The sequence below is a fragment of the Notechis scutatus genome, chromosome 3, assembly GCF_049901735.1.
Source record: "Notechis scutatus isolate UNSWTSFEM ecotype Mainland chromosome 3, rNotScu1.2, whole genome shotgun sequence".
Classification (NCBI taxonomy): Eukaryota; Metazoa; Chordata; class Lepidosauria; order Squamata; family Elapidae; genus Notechis; species Notechis scutatus.
In genome coordinates, this window is record NC_142011.1 from 59,320,685 (window position 1) to 59,347,260 (window position 26,576).

A 26,576-nucleotide genomic window follows, 5' to 3' on the forward strand; every position below is an offset into this window, starting at 1 on the left:
AGGGATCACCTTTCATTGACATCTCTGCCCAATGGGAGGAGAGGATGAGAGAGGGAAAAAGGGGAATTCTGAGACCGAGTGATCAGGACCATTCAATACACAGTAAATACATGCAGTTCTTTTGCAGCTTGCATCCTTTGATCACGAAGCCAAGGTCACAAAACTCTTCTTTGTGCGCATGTGAATCACTGGTCATAAAGTCACTAGCCAGGCGGTGGTATGTGGGTTTAAGGTATAGCCCCATATGCTCTCCAGAGACATTTCCCATCATTGTGACTCACCTCAAAAACCAGCAGAAATATAAAGCAAGAAAACAGCCTCTAGAAGGTGGCTGACCACTGCAGCAAACTAATAAATTAATATATATGTGTACATGTGTACATATACACATACATACATACATACATACATACATACATACATACATACATACATACATATATATATATATATATATATATATATATATATATATATATAAAACAATGTGGAGAGAGCTTCCAAAGGGACTCAGTCCCTTTCAAACAGCTCCCTTAGGCCAACCCCAATTTGGGGAAATAGTGGCCCACAATTAGTAAAGCATCAATATTAAAAATGAGACAACTGCATTGTTTCAGTGGCTTAGAAAAATATTAAAGATGCCTGTTCTTCCAAGGCAATTTATCCTCTCTCAGTAGCAGCCTGAGGATGGGGGCTGGGGAGAGCTCCCTTTGGCTTGTCCTACTTCTCAAGACTTCCAGAGAAAAGCCAGTCCCAGAGAGTTCTAAGTGTTCCTCTGCCCTCCTATCCTGAAGGCTATGAAGGCAATATGGTCAACGCTCCATGCTTTGCTTCATGTTTGCTCTGCTCCTGCTGCCTCGTCCTTGGCTGGGGGTTCCATGTAGATTGGGGTCACCGAAGGAGGTTTTTTGAATCTAGGGAAAAAGGAAATTGGTCTGGAATTACCAGTACAGAAAGGGAGGTGGAAAGTTTACATTCAACAGGATGAGTAACACAATATATAAAACTGTCTCAAGGGGCAAAGTATTACAGAGTTTTTCTTATCCACTGTTTTCTAGAAGCACCAAGTCTCAACTTTAGAATTCTAAGATATCAGTCAATGACTGAGGTTAGGGGAAATGCAAGCTGGGTAAAGTGGATTGCGATACATCCATCTAACCTAGTGCTGTCTGATTTGTACCAGTCTTCCATAATATCCAACTAATAAAGTATCCAGTGCTTTTACATGGGGACTGAATTTGGAATATTTTGTATGTCCTAAATGCAGGGCATCTTTTAGCATTTGCCCCTTCCTGCTTATCGTTTCATAGTTGTTCTATTCTGAAGATACACAATAGAACTTTTCATCCATCCACTACCAAATAAGCTGTATATATCCAGTAGAGGCCTTCCTTTTCCTCCTGAGCTTTTATTAGGCTCTGCTATTCCCATCAAAGTGACTCTTCTAATCTGTTGTCCCTATGACTCTCTCATCCTCAGTTTAAATGTCTTCATATCTCTAGATCTTCTGAACAATCATTATGATTCACAGAATAGCAAGAGTGCAAAATTTATGCTGGCCCAAGGTTCACATCTGGCTTTTAAGCAATATAGCACTTAGACTTATGTACCATTTCATAGTGCTTTACAAACTTCTCTAAGCGGCTTACAGAGTCAGCATATTGTCCCCAACAATCTGGGACCTCATTTTACCGACCTTGGAAGGATGGAAGGCTGAGTCAACCTTGAGCCATTGAAGACTGGGCACTGCTTTCCAAAAAGTAAAGGGTGGGACTTGGACAACATTTGATATTATTAAATGTATATTTACTAGTAAAAGTACAGAGAAGAGCAACCAGGATGATTAGGGGACTGGAGACTAAAACATATGATGAACGGTTGCAGGAACTGGGCATGGCTAGTCTAGCGAAGAGAAGGACCAGGGGGACATGATAGCAGTCTTCCAATATTTGAGGGGCTGCCACAGAGAGGTGGGGGTCAAGCTATTTTCTAAAGCACCCGAAGGCCAGACAAGGAATGATGGAAACTGAACAAGGAGAGATTTAACCTGGAAATAAGGAGAAACTTTCTGACAGTGAGAACGATCAACAATGGAACAGCTTGCCCTCAGAAGTTATGGGAGCGTCATCACTTGAGACTTTCAAGAAGAGATTGGACTGCCATTTGTCAGAAATGGTGTAGGGTCTCCTGCTTGGGCGGGGAGTTGGACTAGATGATCTACAAGATCCATTCCAACTCTGATTATCTGTTATCTGTTATCTACATGTAAATGTAATTAAAACTACTTTAATATGATTGCTGCCCTGTTGCGAATTTAACAGTTTCTTCTTTCCGCATGTTTAAAAACTGCAATTTAAGAATAACTTCTGAAAACCTCTGGAACTACAGCCAAGGATTACAAGGTCTCTGTAGTCCCATTAGTGCTTCTTGCTCTAAAGGTCTACACCAGTGGTTCCCAAATTTTTTAAGTCCACCGCCCCCTTGGTGCTACAAACTCATCCTTGGTGCCCCCCACCCAGGGGTGGGATTCAAATTTCTGTGGGTGTGGCCTTATTTGAGAGTGTGGCTTGCTGATCACGTGACTGGGTAGGCATGGCTTGCTGGTCATGTGACTGGGTGGGCGTGGCCAGGTGACTGGCAAACCAAATACAAGTGGTCCTCACTTAATGGCCGGTTGTTTAGCAAGTGTTCTAATTTATGATTGGCCTCCCCAGAGCTTTAGATCAGGGGTCTAAATCCCACTCCTGCCTGTGTGTGTGTGAGGGAGGGAGAAAGAGAGGTTGGATCAGATCTCTCTCTCTCTCTCTCTCTCTCTCCCTCCCTCCCTCCCTCCCTCCCTCTCTCTTTCTCTTTCTCTTTCTCTCTCTCTCTCCCACCAACGCCAGAAAGCCACCGTCAGTCAAAATTCATATTAGTGGTCTCTGGGATTTAAAATTATGAGTTTGGTGGTCCCTGAGGTTCAAAGGTTTGGCGACCCCTGATCTAAAGGGTGAGCCTGAAAGAGGGAAAGAGACAGAGAGAAAAAAGAGAAAGAGAGGAAGAAAAGAAAGAGAAAAGGGGAAAAAATGGATAGACAAAGAAGGGGGGATGGAAGGAAGGGACAGAAAGAAAAAGAAATAAGGGAGGGATGGAGGAGAAAGATAATGAGATATCTATTCTAGTCCAATCACCTGCTCCAGTAGGGTTAGAAGGGTGTGTGTTTGTGTGTGTGTGTGTGTTCTCCTTGTAATTTACCAGTACATCTTGGTTTTACCTTCTTCAGAATTGGCACTGTAATACATTGGGGAAAAGTAATTCTTAGGGTGGAGATCTGATCCAATGGATCCTATTTAAAGCCTCAACAAAATGTGAGAGCTTCCTGATAGTCTTGACCGTGTTTCGTCCACAAAACCTTTAATAGAAGCCCAAGAGGTTTCAATGTGCTGGCAAAGATGTTTCAATGTGGAAAAGGGCCTGTCTAAACTAGGCCTCATTTAATCTGATGCATCAGGTCTCTCTCTCTTTCTCTCTCCCTCTCTCTCTCCCTCCCTCCTTCCCTCCCAGACTGGCTTTGCTCTACTTTCCCAATGTGCTTGCAGGGCCGGCGCTTCGAACATGGATGGATGGATGGATGGATAGAGAGAGAGAGACAGGCAGGCAGGCAGATAGATAGATATATATTGGTAGATAGATAGATAGATAGATAGATAGATAGATAGATAGATAGATAGATAGATAGATAGATAGATAGATCTATATTGGTAGATAGCTAGGTAGGCAGGCAGGCAGGAAGACAGACAGACCTTTTGGATGGATGGATAGGTAGACAGATAGATCTATATTGGTAGATAGATAGATAGGTAGGTAAACAGAAAGACAGACAGACAGGCAGGCAGGTAGGTAGGTAGGTAGGTAGGCAGGAAGGCAGGCAGACAGGCAAACAGACAGACCTTTTGGATGGATGGACAGATGGACGGACAGACAGACAGAATGTGACAGTGGCAGCACTTTGGGAAAGTGGTGGCAGTGGCTTTTCCCAACGTGCTGCCGCATTCGAGGCACCAGTTCCAGTGCGGTACAACAATCAATGGGGTGAGCCTGCAGGGCCAGCGCCTTGAATACCCTCCGGCTGCCTCTTAGCGTCCCCAAGGAGGCCAGGCAGAGGGGCGCCAAAAGGAGGCGACGGCTGGCCTTGCAGGTTCACCCATTGACTAACACCACTCCAGAGCCGGCGCCTCCAATGCGGAAGCCGCGGCATGTAACGTGCCACCGCGGCCGCATTTGACACACTTGCCCCCCTGCCGCCTCTTAGCACCCCTCTGCTGGCCCCCTTGGGGATGCTAAGAGGCGGCAGGGGGGCATTCGAGGTGCCGGCCCTGCAGGTTCACCCACTGACTGTAGACAGCTCCGGAGCCAGCGCCTCAATGGGTGAAACTGCAGGGCCAGCCGGTGCCTCGAACGCCTTCCTGCTGCCTCTTAGTGCCCCTCTGCCAGCCTCCTTGGGGATGATAAGAGGTGGCAGGGGAGCGGTGGTGTTGAACGTGGCGGCACATAACGTGCCACTGCTTCCGCATTGGAGGCGCCAGCTCCGGAGCGGTTAAATATGGTTAAATCCATTAAATATCCAAGTAATGGGCAGAGGCTCATAACAGGAGATGTCTCCATTATTCCCTTTGGGGGGAAAAATCATTTGATCTGATATTTTATTTAAGAACAACATGTGTAACATCAAAGGAGAAGGTGGCTAGCCAAATAATCTCCCCATAGGAGTCTGACGGGAAAAAGACAAGTTTTATACAACCATAAAGTCTAATTTGACACACAAAGATGACTTACGAATATGGAGAGGTAGGGACTCCTACAACCAAGAAATGATTCTTTTTCCGAAAGAGCCGCCATAGTCCTTTATGATTCCCCCGGACATCCAGATCCCAAATGTGGAGGCACTAAAAAAACAAATTATAAGTGTCTGACAGCAAGACTGGATGAAATATGGGACTAAAGATTCAAAATCTAAACCAGTTGAGTGTTTCTAAGCAGCTTTCATTGCCTGCTTGCAATATGGTAAAGCCTAAATATGAGCAGAAATGCCTTTGCAACCTTATCACAGGTGTGGCAAGAAGTAAAGGGGGAAAATAAACAGGCTTTAATGGTGGGTGTTTTTTTAATCTTTTAATCCTGTTATCTTTTTACCAATTATTAAACCAAATATACCTACAAAAAGAATTATATTTGTACATGGCAACAGTTACTAGAATATTCCATACTTTTTTATGGAAAGTACACATAATTCCTTCTCTGATTCTCATAGTTTTATTAATTTATAATCTGACATGCAAAAAGAATACAAAAGCAAATATTAGGTAAATTAGGAAAGAATTCCTTCTGTAACAGAATGGTAAATAACTCTATGGGTGTATGAATCAATGTTAAAACCAAGTTTCTTTTAAAAAAATAAATCTGATAGAAAATATAACTGAATGTGGGAATTATTGTTGGATTAAAATTTTGTAAACAGATTTGTATTACGTCTCAAGTTCATTTTCTCCTAACATAAACTTTTAACATTTAGCTTTTTCTCCTTTTGATGGTCTGCTAAAATCATTAAGATTTCCAAGTCAGACAGAAGTTAATGCTTTTTAATTAGCTTATTATATATATATGTTAAATCAGGGGGTCGCCAACCTTTTGGACCTCAGGGACCACCAAACTCATAATTTTAAATCCCACGGACCACTAACATGAATTTTGACTGACGGTGGCTTGCTGACGTTGGTGGGAAAGTCGGTCCCATATTCCAGAGCTGCAGTAGTCACAGGACTGGCCCTTCGGTCATCCCAGAGCAGCTGCTCCTCCACCCGGGTGCACCGGCCTGCCATGGACTGGAGGAGCTGCTCTGGGATGACTAAAGGGCCAGTCTTGTGACTACTGCAGCTCTAGAATATGGGACCGACTTTCCACCAACGTCAGCAAGCCGGGACGGATTTCCCTCCCATGCTGTTGGTCTTATCTTCCAGTTCCAGCTCGTGTGGCTCTACTCAAGGTAAGGTTTGCACTCGGCCGAAGGATGGGGGCCAGCGGGTGGGTGGGCCATGTGGGTGGCACGGCCTTGTGTTCCCGTGCAGCCTTGATTAGTTGCTTTGGGGGAAGTGCTTTGGGGGGGAAATTTCTTTGGGGACCACCAAAATTTTCTCATGGACCACCAGTGGTCCCTGGCCCACTGTTTGGTGACCACTGTGTTAAATCATGCTGTCTAAAGCAGTTAATGACTGTATAACAATATGACACTTATACTGATTTATTTTAACACTTTTTTCAACTTTCATATCGATATAAGATATTTTACTAAGTAGGTTGTCTGTCTGTCTGTCCACGTGTCTGAAAAATACCTTGGCAAGTTGAGTCCAAGTAGTGAAATCTGCCTCCTGCTCCATCTTTATGTACATCACGTAGGTTTTTCCTTCAGTGTCTGGGACAAAAGAATCCTCACAAGGATTTTTGCTATGATCTAGGACTTCGGCCTCGCTGAAGAAGTGGGCGAAAATAAGACAAGATCAGAGAGGGCAAGTAGACAGAAAAGTCCACAATATGAAGCAAGTGCCACATTAAAGATACAAAACAGGAACATGCAACCCCAAAAATATTAACTGGCTTGGAGAGATAATAAAATTCCTTTCTTATTTCAAAATCATTTTTTTAAAAAAAAGGTATGCTAGTTACCAAATTGGCCACAATGCACTTCTGAATCACTTTTCAGGCATTTGCTAGCATTTCATAATTCCAGTCCCAACATTTTGCACATTAGATCAGGCCATATAAGACATCCACCTCTCTATCAGTTTCAGTGATCCATTGTTTAACACATAAGGTACCTGAGCAGACGATGAAGTTCAATTTCATATGCATCTTTCTTTAAACTATACAGTAGAAAGAGAAATAAAAAATCAGAACCAAAACTGAATTGCTTTATACTCTATAGGCGGATGGAATATTTCGCATACTCTTAAGACTGTGTCACAAAAAGAGGGTGTCAAAATGGCTGATTTGCATCTTCTCCTATCTCCACATCCTTTCCTCTCAAAATAAACAGTGAAATCTTAAGTGGCAAGTAGGGCGAAGCGCAGGAAGACTTCTCTTATTTCCATCCTTAACTTCCGGCCGATCCTCGAAACATCGCCTAAAATAGGCTGCTAAACTTCAGCCATTTTGCTGCTGAAGTTCTACTGAATTGTTGCCCAGAGGCCTCAGCGTTTGCTCCCACTTTCCAAAAATTCCTTAGCAATAGAGAAAAGTCAGAATCTACAAACATTGATATGTCTATGTGTATGGGTGTGTGTGTTTACATAGGGCTCAAATAATAATCCAGGGAATGGCAGATAATGCCTGCAGAGATATACAAGCCCAGTAAATGCCGCAGTTACTAAGGCAGGTATGGTTAATCCCAAATCTCCCACTCCATTCTTTTCTGTAAAGGCATTTTATAGTCAGCAGGCTGTTACTCAAATGTGATATACAATTTGAAGTGTTATGTATGTATGTATGTATGTATGTATGTATGTATGTATGTATTGTATTTTATTTATTTATTTATTCATTCATTCATTCATTCATTCATTCAGTTTTCCATGACAAAATGTTTTCCCTCTGCACATGGAAGCCCCTATTAAACCATTAACCAGCTGCACCAAACTAGTTGCGCTTACATGTCTGCTCTTCTATTTTTATTCCAATGTCTCTTCTTGTTCCTTGTGCTCATGAACTGATATGGAACATTTATAGGTGCATATTTTTTGAACCAAACCAGAAGCTGCCAAGAGTCAACCACTGAATTATAATTTACAAGTCTACCTTGGTTGGGCATTAGTAAACAGTCCCTCCATTAATCCAAATCCTTGCTGTCTGAAAATAGTAAGGGAATCTAATTTCCATCCTGAGGAGGGTTTCCAGTCAAGAGTATTATGTTAGGTTGATCTTGATTTGCTCATGTTCCTAAAGTACTCTGAAATGGTGACCTTCATATTAGTGAGCTGCCTACACAAGAAAGCTTATGCTCAGATCAGAAGGCATCCATGTTATATGCTTGTTCATATTCTCTATGTACTGAACTTACCTCTCCACATTCTTAAGCTGTACACTGGGGACCGTGTTGAACTTGTGCTTTTTGAAATAAGCTTCCTAGAAAAATATGAATGGGGAAAAAAAAGGTGGTTTCGAGTTATCATTTACCCTAGCCTTCCACTTTTTCTTCTGAAGTACAGCAGGGAGAGTGCCATGGATACTGCTGTTGCATTCAACAATTTGCAAGGAAAATATTTTCCATCATTGTCTAAGAAAAACAACTACAGCTGAACCATCTCATTTGTTTCATAGATAATGCTAAAAGCAAGCATTTGGAGAGAGCTGTACTTGGTGAACAAATTGCTGAGTTTTGCTTATCAATGTCTGACTAAAAGGACAAATTGCAAACATTGGGATTAAGGAATAAATCAACCGAAGACGTTATTGATTGCTTTCCTGGGTCAATTCATAGTTAATCCAGCCCTCTACTCTATTACCTAAAACAGTTACTCAATTCTCTCTGAGTGCTCACAAGCAGGAGGGTGTCTTCTGTTTTAGTCCCAGAAGATGAAGCTTTAAAATCTACTTTGCCCATCCAGAGAAGTTGCATTCACTTATAATGGTCTTTGAATACTAATATGGGAGATTAGCATAGACTATTAAAATATCAGCTTCTCCTCCTTCCAAAATTAGGCTGTCATCGGTAGACATTGTCTCAAAGGCAAAGAAGCACGTGACACTGAACAAGCTCACTGTGCTTCTTCTTCAACTGAAACCTCTTGTCATGCCCCTGTTGGAATCTGATTCCGAGGGAGAGGTGGAACAGCTGACAGGGAGTGGGAGTGTGGCTCCGGTGGCTGTGGAGGAAACTGGAGAAGGGCACAGTCCAGCTGGGCATTCAGAGGAAGACCCAGACCCACACACTCTTCATCCTAGGGCACACAGGGAGGAACAGAGAAGGGAGCAACGTGGGTGACGGGGGAGAAAAAGGCCCTGATTCCCTTCATTAGCTGCAGCTGGGAAAACAGGATAAAGAGGTTGTTTGCGCACAGCTCCTTGATGGAAGCAAAGCGTGAATTATTTTGGTTTGTCAAGTCTTATCCGAGTTCTGGCATCCTCCCAACTGTGTGTGTTTCATTATCTTTTGAAGTCTTCAATTCTTTATCCTGCCCAGTCTCGTTAATTGCTGCAGCGTGGTTTGTGTTGGTTTTTATTTATAATTTATATGTAATGATACTTGATTTAAAAAAAATAATCTGGAAATTAGGTTCGGATGGAATTTCTTCTCTTTAAAAACTGTTCTTGGGAGAGTTTTTTTCTCCAGCCGATGATAACTGGACATTGGGGGCCAAGTTGGAGGTATTAAAGGGACTTTACCTATTTTTGTGACTTTGTTGCTTTTGTGCCACGCCCCGGGTCATCACACCTCTCAATACCTACACAGGCTATTTTGTGAATAAATAAGGATACGAAGAGGAGCTACTATTTCTGCATTTGAGTTTATAGCAGGGTGACTCACATGGAAATAGCCATTCATGTTGAGGCCAACAATGCCAAAGTGATATGAACGGGACACGTCTGGGATGAGGCATTCACGGCCTTTCCGCTGTTCCGGCATGCGCATCCACATGTCCCAGTCCCAAAGCTGAGAGAGAACAAAACAAGCAAAATACAACACGGAGAAGAGCAACTTATTTTACTGCAGCCACCATAAGTATTTGTAATGCTTAATTGAAGCTCTGAAACAAAAGATAACTCAGCCCAAGTTTCAGATGTGGCTCTTATTATTACTCAGTTTTTAAAATGGAATGTATCCTGGCACTAGTGCTCAAGAGATTTCCGTTCCAACATATACTTTATACATAAGCATAAAATCTGAACAAAATGGAAATATGTTTTGTTGTGGTCGATTTCAGTTACTTTTTTTGGCATTAGAAGTCAGGCTTTTTTAGAATCCCTGACTAACGCAATTATATAGCATTAGTTTAGGCATTTGCTAGTCACATAATGGTACTTGATTTAAAAAAAATAATCTGGAAATTATAGAGCAGGCGTGTCAAGCTCGATTTCATTGAGGGCCACATAAAGATTGTGTTTGACCTTGGGAGGGCAGGGTGGACGTGGCCAGTTCAAAGTCACTCATGTTGGGGGCACCTGTGGTGGCCAAGTGCTAAGGCAGGACTTCCCTCAGATCCTCCCTCACTCTCATAATCTCCTTCCTTCCTTCTTTCCTCCCTCCCTCCCTCCCTCCCCACCCCTCCCCTCCCCTTTCTTCTTTTTCCTTCCCTCTTCATTCTCCTTTCTTCTTCCCTCCCCTCTTTCCTTCTTTTTCTTTGTCTTTCTTCTTTCCCTTTCTCTTTTCCTGTCCCTTCTTGCATGCGCAAATGCAAAAGGGGAAACATTTCTCCTTTCATTTGTTTTGCTAGCCCTCTGCCAGTGCATCGTTGTCATCTCCCCCCCCCGCCCAAGCTCCATTTTAGTTAGCAGAGGTGCTCCATTTTCACTGGCAGAGGCACCATGGGCCAGTCCTTTGCTGTTTCCAAGGCAGCCCCGCCGGCCAGATCTAAGCACCTCATAGGCTGGATGCGGCCTACAGGCCTTGAGTTTGTCACAGAGTTAGAAAATGGCAAGTCAATGCCTTTTCTTTCTTTTTCCCCTTTTCTTTCCCTCACTTTTCTCTTCCCCTTTCCCTTGCTTATTTTTCCTATTCTTTACTTTTGTATTTTCTTTGTATGCTACATTATAAACTAATAAAAAACTGATAAATGGGAGAAAATGGCAAGTCGGTGAGCTTATTACTTGAGTAAAACCTGAATGCTTCAAAAATGCATTTCCTCTCTCTTGTAATGCTTTTGTTGTTCTTGTATATCCCACATTTTTAAAAAACACTTGCATGCTCTCACTGTGATATTTAGATTGCAAGAACAGTTGGGAATGATGTGAAGTTGTTAGAAAATACACAAGCATGCATGACCAAGTGTTATTTAAGTACGTTAATTGTTAGATCTGTATTAAGCATTCTCAATTGCTTTACCAAGTCCAATCAGTAAAATGATTTCTAAGCAGATGGTAGATAAAGGCACAGCAACAGCTTGCCAATGCTTGCCTTTATGAAGTGTTTCTTTAGAAGAAGAAACTAAATCTGCCTTTCTCAGCCTAGGACCTCCAAATCTGTTCCCTTTTGAGCATAGTGGTTAGAAATGATTAGAAATGGAATTCAATGTATTTGGAAGACTTCAGATTAGAAGAGGCCGATACATTAGCTTACTATTATTATTAAAGCAGCAGACTTCTAATCTGAAGTCTTTTAGATAGCTATCATGAAGTCAGTTATTTTAATAGCAATAGCAATTGTACTTAGACTTATATACTGCTTCCCAGTGCTTTATAGCTCTCCTTAAGTGGTTTACAGAGTCAGCATATTGCCCCCAACAATCTGGGTCCTCATTTTAGTGACCTCAGAAGGATGGAAGGCTTCCTTTTATTCTGTTCTACTGAAACCTTGATGTACTAACTTCTGAAATTTTTCTTCCTGACTCTTTTTGTACAACTCTAGATGATTTGAGGGACAATTCACGACTGCTTAAATCTTAAAGCAGCATTTATGTATACAAGCATAAAAAAATAATAATGAAACCTTTCCAATGGTTCTAACTTTTCCCAATTAAGGAAGTTTTTTGAATGCAGTGTTGGAGCAGGTTTCCTGAACCTGGGTTGCACTTTAGATACAGCATATGGATTTCATCTTGTAGAATTGCTTAGCCTTAGCCAACAGGGTTGTTAGTAAGAATGCCGCATTTACTTATTTGGAAATTGTAAAGTTAGAAAGAATATGCTAGAAGAGTATCCCATAATCCCAATGATACAATCATTAACTCATTTTGCATACCAGATGGTAGTAATGCAAAACTGGCCATCAACCTAACACACACACACACAGACACACACACACTTATTCAGTAAGGAAAAACTACCTGTGAAAACAGACTGACCTTCTCTGGTGTTGGCCACTTGGGTTCCAATTCATCCTTATACAGAGTCTTTCTTAGCACCCAGCCTAGGCCTGGCATGGTCTCTACACGATACAGAAGTGAAGGGTCCTCAGCGGTATGTTCATATCCCTAATTAACAAAAGAGAAAGATTTAGGAAATCTTCCCAAGCAGGAAATTCGTTATACACAGTCCTTCATGCAAGTTTGGGGGAATGAGGTGAAATGTGATTAAGAGGGAGGATCAGGGTAACAAATAACTAACCTGGTCATTCCAAGCAGAGATGCAATACAAGCTGTCATCTTCTTCCAGCAAATAGATAGACTGGCTTAGAAAGCTAAGAAAATGGAGAAAAATTTCAAAGAACAAGCTGACACTGATTTGATTTATGAAAGTTGATGCTGTGAATTGCTTAAGATTGAAGCATTCTTTTAAAAAGGAGATTGCTTGGGAAAAAGTCAATGAAGTACTAGAAAAACTAAGGACAGGGATGAGTTACCTGAGCTAAATATGTTCTCACTTTGGGTATAAGGATTGGAAAATGGGATAATGAACAACCTTCAAACATATGCAGACATTTTGTCTAAGATCTAAAGACTCATTCTGTGTTAAAATGCTAATGCATACTTCTCAGTGAAATGACTTTTTCTGAATCAGCTTGCCTACTGTGATCTAAGTTATCTTTCCTGACCATCAGAATTTCTTCTGCTGGGCTTGATGGAGAACCTCTCATCCTACAGTATTTCCCTTGCAATGGAATTATACTTCCATTGGCGACGAATACATTCATCTAAAACTGGTCAGCCACACTGACAGAAAAGGTATCAAGACCTAGCTGCAAATCTTTGCTGCCAAAACAAAATAGGAGCAAGGTAGAAAATGAATTCAATTAATACCTGAAGAAATCGATGGAAATGTCCAAGTCTTCTTCCAATACCACAGCAAACTTTGCATCCTACAAAATAATCAGGATAGAAGGGAACCTATAGCGCTTCAAACCTATATACATATTCTCACTCAGAATAAGAATTTCTGGAAAGCTGACAATCCAGCAATGTATTACCTTCACCAAAACATAAGAACATTCCATTTTCAGTGCCACCTAAATCAGGGGTCCCCAAACTTAGCAACTTTAAGACTTGTGGACTTAAAGTTGAAGTCCACAAGTCTTAAAGTTGCCAAGTTTGAAGACCTCTGACCAAAATCATTAAAACCCATATTTCTAAAAAGCATGGCATTATGAATATTTGCCATCATGTCATGTTTAAGTAAAACAGCTTCTGCAACTTCCAGGTTTGCATTAGAGGCTTAATACTATAATTCCTTTAATTAATTAAAACTCTCAGTAGTTACATAGAAGAGCATATTCCAAAGCAGAATTTTCCTAAATGAATAATCCTCTCTAGGCTGGCAAAAATAGAAGAGCTGACATACCGGATGCAAGTTGAATGTTGCGGTCAAACTGGCCTTGTAATGCTATTTGGGGACAAAAGAAGCAGTAAGAATGGGGCCTTTCTCGAAATCTGTGTATTCTTATAAATATGGTGAAACTAATAGAATCATTACTGAAAAGCTACTTTTTAGAACATCCGGACCACCCATCTTTCTCTCTAGGCTTCGTTTGTGCCTCAAAGTAATAATTATACATACCCTGCATTTCTAATTGCACACAAAGCTGCAAATTCAAGTTCAGAGTGCCAATGGAGAGCCAAGGCTTGTGCTTGAGCTCATCCACCACAAATCAGTCTGGAGGATAACAAGTACAGAATAGGATTTCTAATGGAGTTCATGGTTTAATGGAAGCAGCAGCCAAGGCAACAAAATGAGCCACGCACCTGAGAGACTCTTGCATTTTTAATGCTGATGGGTGTGTGCTGGATTCCCTTCAGGCCAAATAATTCAACTACATCCATTGGCTCCTGGAAAAGAAGGAAACGTGTGTGGTAAAGAAGATTTTCTGAACTATGCACATTCATTTGCATCTTCCAGGTTTATACATACCTTCTATTTTAGAGGTTTCCAAGACTGAACAGGATTTTTTTCTAGAATAGGGGTAAACAACCTATGGCCTCGTATAGCAACCTATAGCTTTTTCATTATAGTCCTCAGTGCATTTTGAAACTATTAATGCTTAATAATCATAATTTATCACTGTTTTGAGGCAGGAGATACATGAAGTGAAAGCTGTGCACAATTCTTACTTTTGTATTAGTGTTCTGCCCACTCTGATCCCCAGGTTTTCAAAATGTGTACCTGACCTACGTATCTTAGAACTTCAGATCCTCAACCCAAGATGCATAACTTCATGTACCTAATGAACAATTATTGTCTGCTTCTAAAAAATCATCCAAATTTCTGTACATAAAGTTTATATTTTTAAAATGGCACATTGGCATATATTATTATAGTCATAATATGTTTTTATGATATGCTTCTTCAATGCCAAATACTGAAGGCTCTTCATTTGCACACAGAATACAAGTTGTTCATTTTGTTCAGAGAAAAACAGAAGCAGATCAGAATATATATTCCATTTGCATTTTATTAAGTAGTTACATCACAGTTTCAAAGAGAGTAGACTATTTTATATGGATAGCCAATGGCAGATATTGGGCTGAACAAAGCGCCTGAAATAGTCTTTGAAAAAGGGGTATGACTCATAGTTTTGTTTCACCATAAATACAATTTACAATTAAATATCTCAGTAGTTAGGTGGTGTCAATCTTATTATAGATCTGGTCAATTGCTGAGGGATCTAGTTAAGATTGATTTCTAAAATCAACAAGGATCCCAAGTGTTGTGTTCAGAGACTGACGGCGGTCCTCACTCAGGTCCGCCACCCGGGCGGGAGCGCCGACCGTTCCCATTGGCTGATGCCGTTTGATGGCCGGCTATAAAAGGAGCTGTCAAACGGCATCAGCTGTTGCCGCCAGCTGACTGCCAGTTAGCCCCGGCAGCCGCGGCAACCCTTTATTCGAGTGAATAAAGCCTTTTAAAAAGTCAAGCCTGTGTCCGTCTCAGTATCTGCCGCCGCTCCACAACACCAAGGCTTTGTATCTAGAAGTTTCTCATCTATACAAAAACCAATCCATTTATTTTCTCATACATGCATAAGCATAAAACCGAATCATTATATCTCTTAAAGGCTTGCTTTCATGCTGTCCTTCTGTAGCCGAGTGACACAGTTGCTATGGCAACAAAACAACTCTGCAAAGGAATATCTACCATGTGAATAGAGGTATTCCTTTTCAGGAAGAAAAACAGCTCTGCTGTATAGACCAACAAACCTAAATCTGAGTTGAAGCATACCAGTTAGTAAATGCTACTACTACCTCCAGAAGAAATTTCATGACAAAACACAAAGGAAAGTAGTATTAATAATATAAGGCACAGATCAAACAAAATCTCCTCAGTGTTTTTAGGCAAAATATATTTGCAATGCTCAGATAAAGATGGCTCTCCTAAAGTTCCTATCTCGCACAGTAACAATATGAAAAGTGATTAGTGAAGGAAGGCTGAACGTATATCCTAGTCACTTACAGGCACTGCATTTATCTTGAGAGCCTTTTCAAAAGTTCTCAATGAAGTGAATTCTTTCATAAAGAGAATATAGCACGGGAGCAATTTAAATTTACATTTAAATTTAAGAATTTTCCTGGCCTCACTAACTCTTTGGTGTAAAGAATCTCACCCAAAGGCCACCCAAAGTTCTGTAACTGGACCCCCCAAAGTTACACACCTCCAAAGTAGAAGTACATCTATGACTTACCTCATAATATCCATCAATAAAAACTGTTATCATTTGAGGATTGACCCCTTGTGCTGACAGAAGAGACCGCAGCATCCTAAAGAGAGAAGGGTTAACGTATTTGCTGTGGTACCCAAAAAGCTTTTTAATGTATTCATAGAATATATATCTAATACTAGATTAATACTTCAGCATTACTGATATAAACTTGACTAACTTTTGTTCATGTTAATCTCAAATTATGTATTGTATGCCACTCAGAGTTGACTGTTTAGAATATAAATTGTTTACAAATAAACAAAGGATAAGACTTACCGGATCTCAGATTTACACTTTTGTTCTATTATAGGTGAAATCTTCCAGCTGACTCTGGATGTGACAACTATGTGCTTTCCTTCTCCCTTCCTTTTGGGATAGAAGACTTCGTTTGTTTAGAGCAGTGGTAGTCAACCTGGTCCCTACCGCCCACTAGTGGGTGTTCCAGCTTTCATGGTGGGTGGTAGGGGTTTTGTCCCCTGCTTTATAAATCACCATTACTGTGGAACCAGTGGGTGGTTAGAGAAAACTTTACTACTAACAGAGATATAAAAGTGGGGGGTAGGTATAAAAAGGTTGACTACCCCTGGTTTAGAGCATAGGTGTCAAACTCGCAGCATCATGTTGCCATCACGTAACATATTGCAACATTTCCCCCCTTTGTGGAGCTGGGGCAGGCATGGCCTGTGTATGATGCATCTGGCCGGTGGGCCACCAGTTTGACACCCATGGTTTAGAGCAGGGGTCTCAAACACAATTTACCTGGGGGCCGCTGGAGGCAGAGTCTGGGTGAGGCTGGGCCGCATAATATTATACTTTATATTATACTTTATATTTATATTATACACTAATATTATACTTTCATATCATGGTGGGGGCCACAGGATATCGTCCTGCGGGCCGCAATTGGCCCGCGGGCTGCGAGAATGAGACCTCTGGTTTAGAAGGACAAAATCAAGAACACTTGACCACATTATTTGGGAACTAGAGATTATGTTCCAACAGAAACTAGGCAGGCAAGAAATATGAATTCTCCGCTTAATATTTCGTAGCAATTACTTTGTTTCTACTAACCCTCTCTCACCTGTACAGGTAGTTAGGTCTGTTTCCTGCAATGACAGCAACAGGTACATCAAAAACTTTGTTGTCTTTCAGCTAAAAAAAGGAACACCAGAAACAGAAATTTAAGACAGACTGCCAAAACCCCTTTCCCCACCCGTTGCACCTTTTATTTTTGTTTCTTCTTAAGGAAGCGTTTCTCAACATTGGCAACCTCCCAGAATGGATGGCTGGGGAAATCAGGGAACTGAGATCCATTCATCTTCAAGTTACCAAGATTAAGAAATTGAAGGGGAAAACTGGGAACAAGCATTTTTCCTTGCCTATAGTTTGAGACTTAGATTATGAACTCAAACCAATATTTTGTGACCACTTCCATAATAATTAGGATTGTATGAGTAGGTTTTAAAGTGTGCTACTTATGTGTTGCAGAATTCAGAAAAGATTTCTAGTAGTATTTATATTTGTCTCATGTATCTCAAATCCAGAGAAGTAGGCACTTGGCAAAGAAGGAAGGAGATTGGAAATAAAGTAAAAGACAGAAAAGGTAAAAAATAAGTAAGTCATGAAGATAAATACAAAAATCAGATGAATATAAAAGATCATTTAAAAAAAAAATCTGACTCCCAGCTACACATTCTGGTAAACTTTATTGCCAGATAGATAGATAGATAGATAGATAGATAGATAGATAGATAGATAGATAGATAATCTATCTATCTCACATTAATCATTTGATAGGTCAGTTAAATTTATGTAATTAGATAGAAATTTTGTTTCTAGAAAGAGTTGGTGAAGAAGAAGGCCATTATTTTACTTACTGGATCAGGATTGAACTCTATAGGTGTAGGATCTTTACAGCTGCAGACACTTCCATAACCCTCGACTTTGCTGCAAAAACGTTTTCGCCGCCGATTCAACTCAGTATCTGGCCAATGGCATTCTGCCTCTGTGGAATACATCATATGTATACATATGATTAGCTTGAGATATAGGAGAGCTTTGAGATAGGTAGCCTTTTATCAGTTTATGTTCTGCTATAGTCAGCTCAGAACGTTCTTAGGATGTTTCAATCTATGATACCCATAAGCAAAAAAAAACCATCACTAATGATCAAAGAATTTTGAGTGAATTTTGACTGAAAATTCAAAACATCTGTATGACAAAGAATGCTTGGCTACCAAACAGAAAATGATTTTTTAAAAGAAACTCTCTTTTAAATATGGAATAACAAAATACGGTCTTGTCTTCAAGGAAGCTTTTAATTTCATTGGATTTGCTTCAGGAGAAACCAAAGAGAACAGCACTGTAAGTCAGTATAATAGCAGCTGCCAATTTCTGAACCTATCCAAACCGGTAGAATCCCACCCTGGGGATGCTGCAACAATCATAAGGGTCAGGACTGATTCCAAATAACATTTTTAGTGCCACTGTAATTTTGAAATAGTTGTTAAGCGAATGTTTGTGAGTTGAGGATCACCCTGTATTATACTGAGTAGGAACTCAATCTATCCTTGGCTTAGTCTCCGATATTTGTGACAGACAAAGTACTTGAAAACTGTTATCCCTCTTCAGCAGAAACCTTATTAGTTTTAGTCTTCTTCCTCAATTCTTTACCTCAGCCAGGTTTATGATTTCCTAGCTTTTGAGCTGTTCAAGAGTAGTGTCTACTACTCTTTTTGGGAATGAATGACATACCTTCCACAGAGGTTAATTGGACTTCCGTTTTCAGTAAGACTGGCTCTCCCCACGAGGAGAGCAGTGCGGACTTGGCATGTTTCTCACCATAGACTTCACCTACAGAGAACACAACACATTATGGTCAATAGGCAGCCAATAATCATTCATTACTTTGGCTTGTCCACTATTTGATCCCTGATGTGGCAATCAGTCAGTAATCTTACTTTTTTACTAGGTTCCTTTGGACATTTTTATAGTGCAAAATAGAGATTAACAAATGTATTGAGATTTAATAGCTGACCAGTTGTCGTAAGGCTGATGCTATGAGGATGAATCAGCATGGTTATTGCCGCTTTAAGACTGAGGATGGGTCCCACAGGGTTTTACCACTTTAAGAAGTTGTCTATATATATGAGGCCATGAGGGGGTGTTCTATCTCCATTGTGTTTCTCTGTGCAGAGCAAAGAAGATTGATTGCTTGCCAGGTATTTGCCTACCATGTATATTTATGTATATAGCCGTCTTGTATATAAACCACTGTTAAAAGACAAAGCCTCTGTGTGCTGTGTTGTGCTACTGAGTTGTCTCAAAATAGTAGTCATGCTGCAAACACTCTGACAAATCCCTCTATGGCAGGGGTCTCCAACCTTGGCAACTTTAAGCCTGGCAGACTTCAATGCCCAGAATTCCCCAGCCAGTTGCTGGCTTGGGAATTCTGGAAGTTGAAGTCCCCCAGGCTTAAAGTTGCCAAGGTTGGAGACCCCTGCTCTATGGTACTCAAAGTAGGAGAAGATAAAGACACCCTCAACTGTTGTAGAAGAGGGAAAATTGGTTTAGATATGAAACATTGCAGTTGCCTTTGCCCTTCCCCCATATTATTAACAGAAAAAATCCTCAGCTTCTTATGCTCCGATTTAGTGGGGATGAGAAGTTCCAATATCATGAATGTACAAAAAACAAGAAGCTAGAGCAGAGCCAAATATTTGCCTGATTAATATACTTCTCCTTGAAAAAGTTACAACCCACCAGGGGCCCTCTCCTGCGTCCCTTTCTCCCCTGGAGATTTCTGCCCCTGCTCGATTCTGACCTCCTTTCTTCCCCACAAATGTCCACATGTCTCGCCAGCTGAGGGAAGCTGCAATCTGGCTCCCTAAACTCTTCAGGAGACTCTTGGCTGTGTCTTTAAGGTGGAAGGAGCCCTCATCCTGAAAAGGAAGAAATCCCACAATATTAATACAGATACATGGCTTATATATTCTTTAAGCATTAAAGAATCATTCGATGCTGCCTCGGTTCTTTTAAGCCAGGGGTCTCCTCAGCTTTGCTGGCTGAGGATTTCTGGGAGTTGAAGTCCACAAGTCTTAAAGTTGCCAAGGTTGGAGACCCATGTTTTAAGCTATAAAGCTTCATTATTATTATTTTTAAACTTGTAATAAGATGTCAAAGTAACACTTATTTTTTTTTGCTTTTCTAGTGTGTCATATAATTTAAGATTAAATAATTTAAGATTAAATTTAAGATTTAATAATGAAAGATTAAATACATACAAAATTAACAAGATTAAATTTTCAGATACAATCCAAAATTAATGTTTAATAGTGGCACAATCCCCTTTCCTTCTCTTATCGAAGTGTTTCTAGCTTCATTAGATGGTGTTCAAGTGAAACAAGAAATTTAATTTCTGTTAAATGTCAGCTATCCGGGGAAAAAAATGCAACACCAATTTCAACTTACCTTAATTGTGAAGATAAGGACGCGACCCTTGGCCACCATGTTGAGGAACAGGACCATGGCCTCATCTTCATGGGGAGAATAGGTGTCAAAAACCCGCTTTGCCATCACATGGCCCTACAAAACAATCCAAAATTGTAGTTCGATCACTTCTTCTCAAACTGTGATCTCCCAAATATATTGGGACTGCAAGTCTTTTTTTTTTTTTTTTTGGAACTGACGTTGAGACATCAATATGCAGCAGATTTTGTTCAAATATAAAGACAAACTTCTTGATTTGCATTGTAATGTAATAATCTACCTACAGAGGTTGCGGACTTTCTATTGATGGAGATTTTTAAGAAGAGACTGAGCAGCCACCTGTCATGGACGATTTAACTGGCTTTCCTAATAATTGCAAAGGTTAGGACTAGATCAGGGCTGTCAAACTCCCGGCCCACGGCCCGGATGCATCACACACGCTGGCCACGCCCACGCTTGGTTTAGCGAAGGGGGGGAAAGTCCCAATATGTCACGTGACTTGATGACATGAGTTTGACACCCCTGGACCAGATGATCCTTTATGGCCCCTTCCAACTCTTTACAATTCTATGTCTGCAACAGAGGAAATATGTTAAAAACATCTGGCAGTTTTTTTCCAGATGAATCCAAATAAGGAAATATTTCTGTCCTCTCCTCCCCATTATAACATTGTATTCTAGCATGTATTATCCCAGTTCATTTTCTTAAAGAAAAGTGATAGGAACATATGTCACATTCAGGCAGCGGTGGAAAGCTCAATGCCAGGGAAGGTCCACTGGCTATAAAAGCAAGACTTCCCAACCATGCATCTTATAGGCTTGGAGAAAGTCGGAGGGGAGGAAGTTGGCATTTAGAAATTCCTTCCCCTAGTAAAGGAACTTAACTGGAAATACAGAATGGTGAGCACCTTTTTAGTATAGCCAGTTGGGAAGTGCCATCACCATTGTTAGCCCATTGAATTGGATGAAGTCTGCTGTAATTCAGGGAGGGTAGCATGTAGGTAGTCCTTCACTTACAACCATAAATGAGCTTGCAATTATGGTCTTACATCATTCCAGTTGTTAAGTGGGCCACCATGTGACATCTGATTTTATGACCTTTTTTGCAGTGGTTGTTAGATTCTAAACTGCGATCACTGAATGGAGGACCCTGTAAACAGCCGTAAATGCAGGCCAGTTGTCGAGTGTCCAAAATATGGTCACATGACCGACCCCCCCGCCAGCCATCGGAATCCAAGTCATAAGTACCTTTTGGTGTGTGTGTGGGGGGGGGCATTGTGACTTCAAATGTGTTTGTAAGCCAAAAATTGCCTTTATTATCTAGACTTCCTTTTAAACTTAGCTTTAGTACTGGGCAACATAGGCCTGACATAGTGCTAGAGGTCTAGAAACTTGGCAAAACCTTCAGTGGAGTTTAAAAGACTTTTGTACAACTCTGACCAAAAACCAAGAACGCTGACCAAAAAAAATCTACTCCAAAATACAGCTTTTTTGGACTTCAGTGATGGCTGAATAATAGTTTTGTGGAAATGTAAGGAATTGCACGTTGTCTTTTTGTCAGGAAAAAGGGAGCATATTGACCTCATTTAGGTCAGATTATGCTCTTCATCACTTACTGTGGCCTGATTTAACACAATGACATGGATGCCTCTGCCTTGTTCCCGTGCTTCGTCTTCTAAAACCTGTACAGTAACAAAATAAATTGTTATCAAACTATCCTTTTCACACCTGTTACGCTTATCAGTCCTCCCTTGTTTCTTGTATATCATTTTCTTCCAGAAATATTCTACAGTGATGTTTTGTAACCTAGAATGCCTCTGAACTAGCTTATGCAACTTAGTTGTGCTCTTTATTCAGAACATAATCCAGCACATTGGAGTTATACTAATAAGTTGGAAGGTGAGATATAAAAACATTATAAGCAGTGGTATTCAGCAGGTTCTGACCAGTTCTGGAGAACCGGTAGCAGAAATTTTGAGTAGTTCAGAGAACTGGCAAATAAACACCTGTAACGGGAGATTTTACAGTATCCTTCCCTGCCACACCCACCAAGCCACGCCCACAGAACCGGTAGCAAAAAAAATTGAATCCCACCACTGATTATAAGGTGAAAGCAGCTCATGAAATTGTTTCATGATAGGCATATCTCTATATGTGGGTATGCAAACACATAGGTAAAACACACTATTATAGAGCTATCATGAAACAATTTCTGAGCTGATTCTTTAATCAGTGGTGATTCCTACAAAACCACCATTCTTGTAAACTGTAATCAGAAAATGTGCTCACTTTGTATTAATGAACAGATTGCTCTTTAAAAAAAATTGCTTTGTTCCATCACCATGAATACATCCACTTAGAAATTTTATTAAAAAATAAAAGACCATCCAAAGACACAAACTGAGTATCGTATATTTTAAAGTTACTAAATATACTAGCTGGCCTAATAGGACACAGTAAAACTGAAAGCCTGAATACACACACACACACACACACACACACACGGTCAAATAATGCAGGAAGAGAGTGTCCAATTCAAGAAGCACCCTGCTCTCCTCCATAGTAAACCATGTGAGAATTTATTATTGCCCTGATTCTTGCATCTTACAGCTGCAGTGCAGATTCTCACCGTGGTCCCATCAACGGCAACATAAACCTTGGAGCGACTGGAATAGACCTCAATGTCCAGAACTTTTCTGCTATTGATAGGCCGCCGAGGGATCTCTAGCTTCTGCAAACCTTCATCTAGGAAAGGAGAGAAAGCACCATATTTTACATTCTTATGGCCATATGTTTAATGCTCTTTATCCTCTGGTAATTTCCCCTTAGATTATGAACATTATGAAAGGCCTTCTGTATACAGAGGGTCTTCATTTAGCGACTACTTCCAATAGCGACCATTCACTGTTATGACAGTAACGAAGAATACCTTTGTGATCACGCCTCACATTTACGAGCTTCTCAGGTTTGTAAAGGAAAGGAAAGCTGACGTAAGATTGTAAGCATAATTGGGATATGACTTAGTGACTGCTTTGCTTAATGACAGAGTTGTCAGTCCCAATGTAGACACCGAACAAGGACTAGCTGTATACCAACAGGTATGGTGAGGTTGATTCACGAAAGCACAGATAGAACATTTGATGTGGAAGCAGGTGGCATTATCTCCAAAGGACATCATGTTGTCTATATAAAAAGCAAACTAACGTTTTCCTTCCATTTAGCTTTTAACAGCCTGCAGCATAAGATTAAAGACTTCAACAGAGTTGTTACTTGATCTTAAAATTTTAGGTGTAATGATTACCTGGTAAAACTAGTTTAAATTACTTGGTTTTCATTTGTAAATACAAGAAATCCAAACTGCTTCCAGTTCTGCTTCCCTTTGACACTTAAATCAATTTTCTGCTGGCCATATTTTTTGACAGAAGTCAGAATATAAAACCATGGCAACCTACTTGCTTAATTTTACCTGAAAATTAAACAAGGTCTGGAAGGTATTACCCATCCATTGTTATATATATTATCTTTCTCTAAACTATCGAAAACTATTTTGCAAGCAAAACTATCAAGAATTTAGACCATGTTCAATGCTCCTTATACAAGTAGGAATATGGGATGGGATTTACTAACCAGTAATGTTGCATGGAAAATTCCATTCTCCAATCACAGAGCAGTCTACATTCCTTAGAACATTCTATTTCTCCCAGAACGTGACTACCAATCATACGGTACATTCTAATACCACCATCTAATCACATTTCCTGCTCACCATAATCCTGAGCTGATTCTTCTTCTTCACTGGCTGCTCTTCTAGTGTCCAAGATCAACTTTATGTTCACAATAACAGTTACCAGCAAGAAAAGGACCGCTCCCATCTGTAAGGCAAAAGTCTCCATTATTAGATTAGGAAAAATACATTTGGAAAACCTGATGCTTGAAACACCTTCAGGGCGAAAACACAGATTTTTATGCTAGACATAACAGGAAGGACATAGCACTGGAAAAGTTAGTGACAAGAGTTTTTGGACTTGTAAAAAGTCTCCCATTGTTCTTTAGGGATGAATTTTAGTTCCTGCTTCCATTTATCCCTTTTTTTTCTTTTAAAAAAGTCTCATTTGACATACTGGCAGGCCTTTCTATCACTGTGTATCATGTACTTCCGTGATCATGTAAAAGGATGAAATAGAGGAAAATATTGAATGTCCTGAAGGTTACATCCAGATTTCTACAGTGGCTGTTTATTCCTTAAAACTGAATTGCTGACTTTTGATTATGGAAATCAATTTTTGGATTAAGTGGCATTTGACATAAATATGGAATGTTTTCCATCATTTATTAATGGAAATAAGTAAGTGGCATACAGCTCTTTAAGTGGACTGCATTCACGTCCCTTAATAATAGTTGTGACAATAGCAGGTCATGTCATACATTCATCTGTGTTTAGTATCACCCTTAAAATACAACACTTAAAATATAACTCTGACCTCTCCCCACCATGCTTTTAGATGACCCTGAGACCTTGGCATCTGAATGCTTAAAGTACAACTCTCAGAACTGCCACCCCACATGGTCTTTGCTGTCTGAAGAATTCTTTTTACCACAACAGGTTCAAAAAGGCTGCCTTCCCTGACAAATTATGAACAAATTTTAGAGTAGTGAAAACAAGCTACTTGATAGGAACATGGAATCACAGCAAAGGTGCAAACTGCAGTAAGATTTTCTTAGTGGAGCATGCACAATCCATGAAACAAAAGGCTGGGTAATATGAAGGCATAGTCTCAGAGAAGAGAGCTGTCTGTACAAAATGAGTATGATTTATGCTTTCTATCTCAGAGAAAACTCCCAAATAAAGTTCACTGAATTTTGCCTATAAAATCAGAATGCCTCTTATTGTTCAGTCTATCTTCATGGTTGTTCTCTTTCAGGACAACAGCCGTAAAAGTAGAGCAACAGTCCCTAGCTTTTGTGGTCTGTGGATTGACTTTAAATCTTGAGAATGTAACGCATGGCAATGCGTGGATGACAAACTGACAAGCACAAATAAGCACAAATAAAAGCAGAGTCTTGAGCATCAAACATAAAATATTTTTTTCGGAACATAATTTTATGCTATAGCATAATATAGCTCACACACATACGGTAATTGTACACTACTTGCCAAATGATCAGCATTAGAAAGTCTCTATAATTGCAGCAAAATTCTGTCCCATCACTATGAATTAGAAGCTTTTGTTTTCCTAGGTGGTTGTAGTGCAGGTATGAATAGATTTTCATTGGATACTATGTAATGTATTTTTTTTTTAAACTTCCCTGTGTTTCTGTCTCTACCCTCGGATTTCACATCAACAATCTTAGGACTTAATCATTAATCTTTATCTGGGGTCAGGATTCATATCACATCTAAAACATAGCTGGAAATCAGAAAGATTTAGAGACATCCAGTGTATTTCAATAGTGATATCTGATGGGGATTAAAGTCAACTTGGACATTTCTGAAGGAGTTCCCCAACACTGAAGCTGAGAATCTGACCTGAGGGCAGAGACTGGCCAGTAAAATCTCTTCAGATCAAGAAAAGATTGTGAGATAAGCCTATATTTACTCCAGACAGCTGCTCCTCAGGACTAAACTGCATGAACAAAAGCTTTTGCAATCAGCTCCTGAGCCAATTAGGAGTTGCGGTATTAGGAGTTGTGGTATTCCATCCTCATTCACAATTGCCTATATGGATATTAAATCCACCCGTGCTCATTTATTAGCCACCTTTGAATATAACTAATCTACAGGTAGAGATTTCTTTTTCAACAACACTCCCCCCAAGTCAGTGTGACTTTTTTTTTCTGTATTACAAAAATAAAAAAGAGATTAAGGTTCAGAGATTCAGGAAATGTTGACACAAAATTTAACCAACAAATGATTTAAGAATTTTTTTAAAAAACGGACAAAGTTAACTTTTATTTTTACTATGCTTATTTTTGGTGAAAATTCTTTTGTATAAACTTGAATTAAGGTAGCCAAATGGATCAGACCTTCATGGGAATGCTTTCCATTTTAAAGTTAAAAATAAGACAAAGGTGTTAATAAAAATATGAAAATACAAGATCAAAAATAAAATTTATAAATAAAATGGGCTTCAAAACTGAGAAATAAAGCATTTGGGCATTATATTGAAAAATATGAATTGTTTCTTCATTCTGTTACAATATTTTCCCCAACAAGAAATTCTAAAATCATTTAACTACATGTCCTACAATTCATATGCTTACATGTGTTCAAATTT

The 26,576-nt window shown here is 39.9% G+C and overlaps 1 protein-coding gene across 2 annotated transcripts in view; it reads right to left on the reverse strand.

Annotated features, from left to right (window-relative positions):
- Positions 1–608: 608 nt before the first annotated feature.
- The window catches only part of POMGNT1 (protein O-linked mannose N-acetylglucosaminyltransferase 1 (beta 1,2-)), a 31,434-nt gene continuing 5,466 nt past the window's right edge, over positions 609–26,576 (reverse strand). For both annotated transcript variants that reach the window (XM_026665794.2, XM_087960201.1), the window contains exons 3-22: positions 24,068–24,173; positions 22,931–23,046; positions 21,918–21,983; positions 20,285–20,398; positions 19,638–19,755; positions 18,569–18,667; positions 17,692–17,819; positions 16,896–16,966; positions 15,797–15,872; positions 13,863–13,946; positions 13,462–13,503; positions 12,924–12,982; positions 12,292–12,364; positions 12,030–12,158; positions 9,557–9,682; positions 8,090–8,154; positions 6,852–6,896; positions 6,369–6,504; positions 4,816–4,925; positions 609–914 (exon numbers count right to left, since the gene is read on the reverse strand). In XM_026665794.2, the coding sequence (XP_026521579.1) occupies positions 833–914; positions 4,816–4,925; positions 6,369–6,504; positions 6,852–6,896; positions 8,090–8,154; positions 9,557–9,682; positions 12,030–12,158; positions 12,292–12,364; positions 12,924–12,982; positions 13,462–13,503; positions 13,863–13,946; positions 15,797–15,872; positions 16,896–16,966; positions 17,692–17,819; positions 18,569–18,667; positions 19,638–19,755; positions 20,285–20,398; positions 21,918–21,983; positions 22,931–23,046; positions 24,068–24,173 (1,845 nt within the window). In that variant the 3' untranslated portion in view covers positions 609–832. The remainder of the gene's footprint in view (positions 915–4,815; positions 4,926–6,368; positions 6,505–6,851; positions 6,897–8,089; positions 8,155–9,556; positions 9,683–12,029; positions 12,159–12,291; positions 12,365–12,923; positions 12,983–13,461; positions 13,504–13,862; positions 13,947–15,796; positions 15,873–16,895; positions 16,967–17,691; positions 17,820–18,568; positions 18,668–19,637; positions 19,756–20,284; positions 20,399–21,917; positions 21,984–22,930; positions 23,047–24,067; positions 24,174–26,576) is intronic.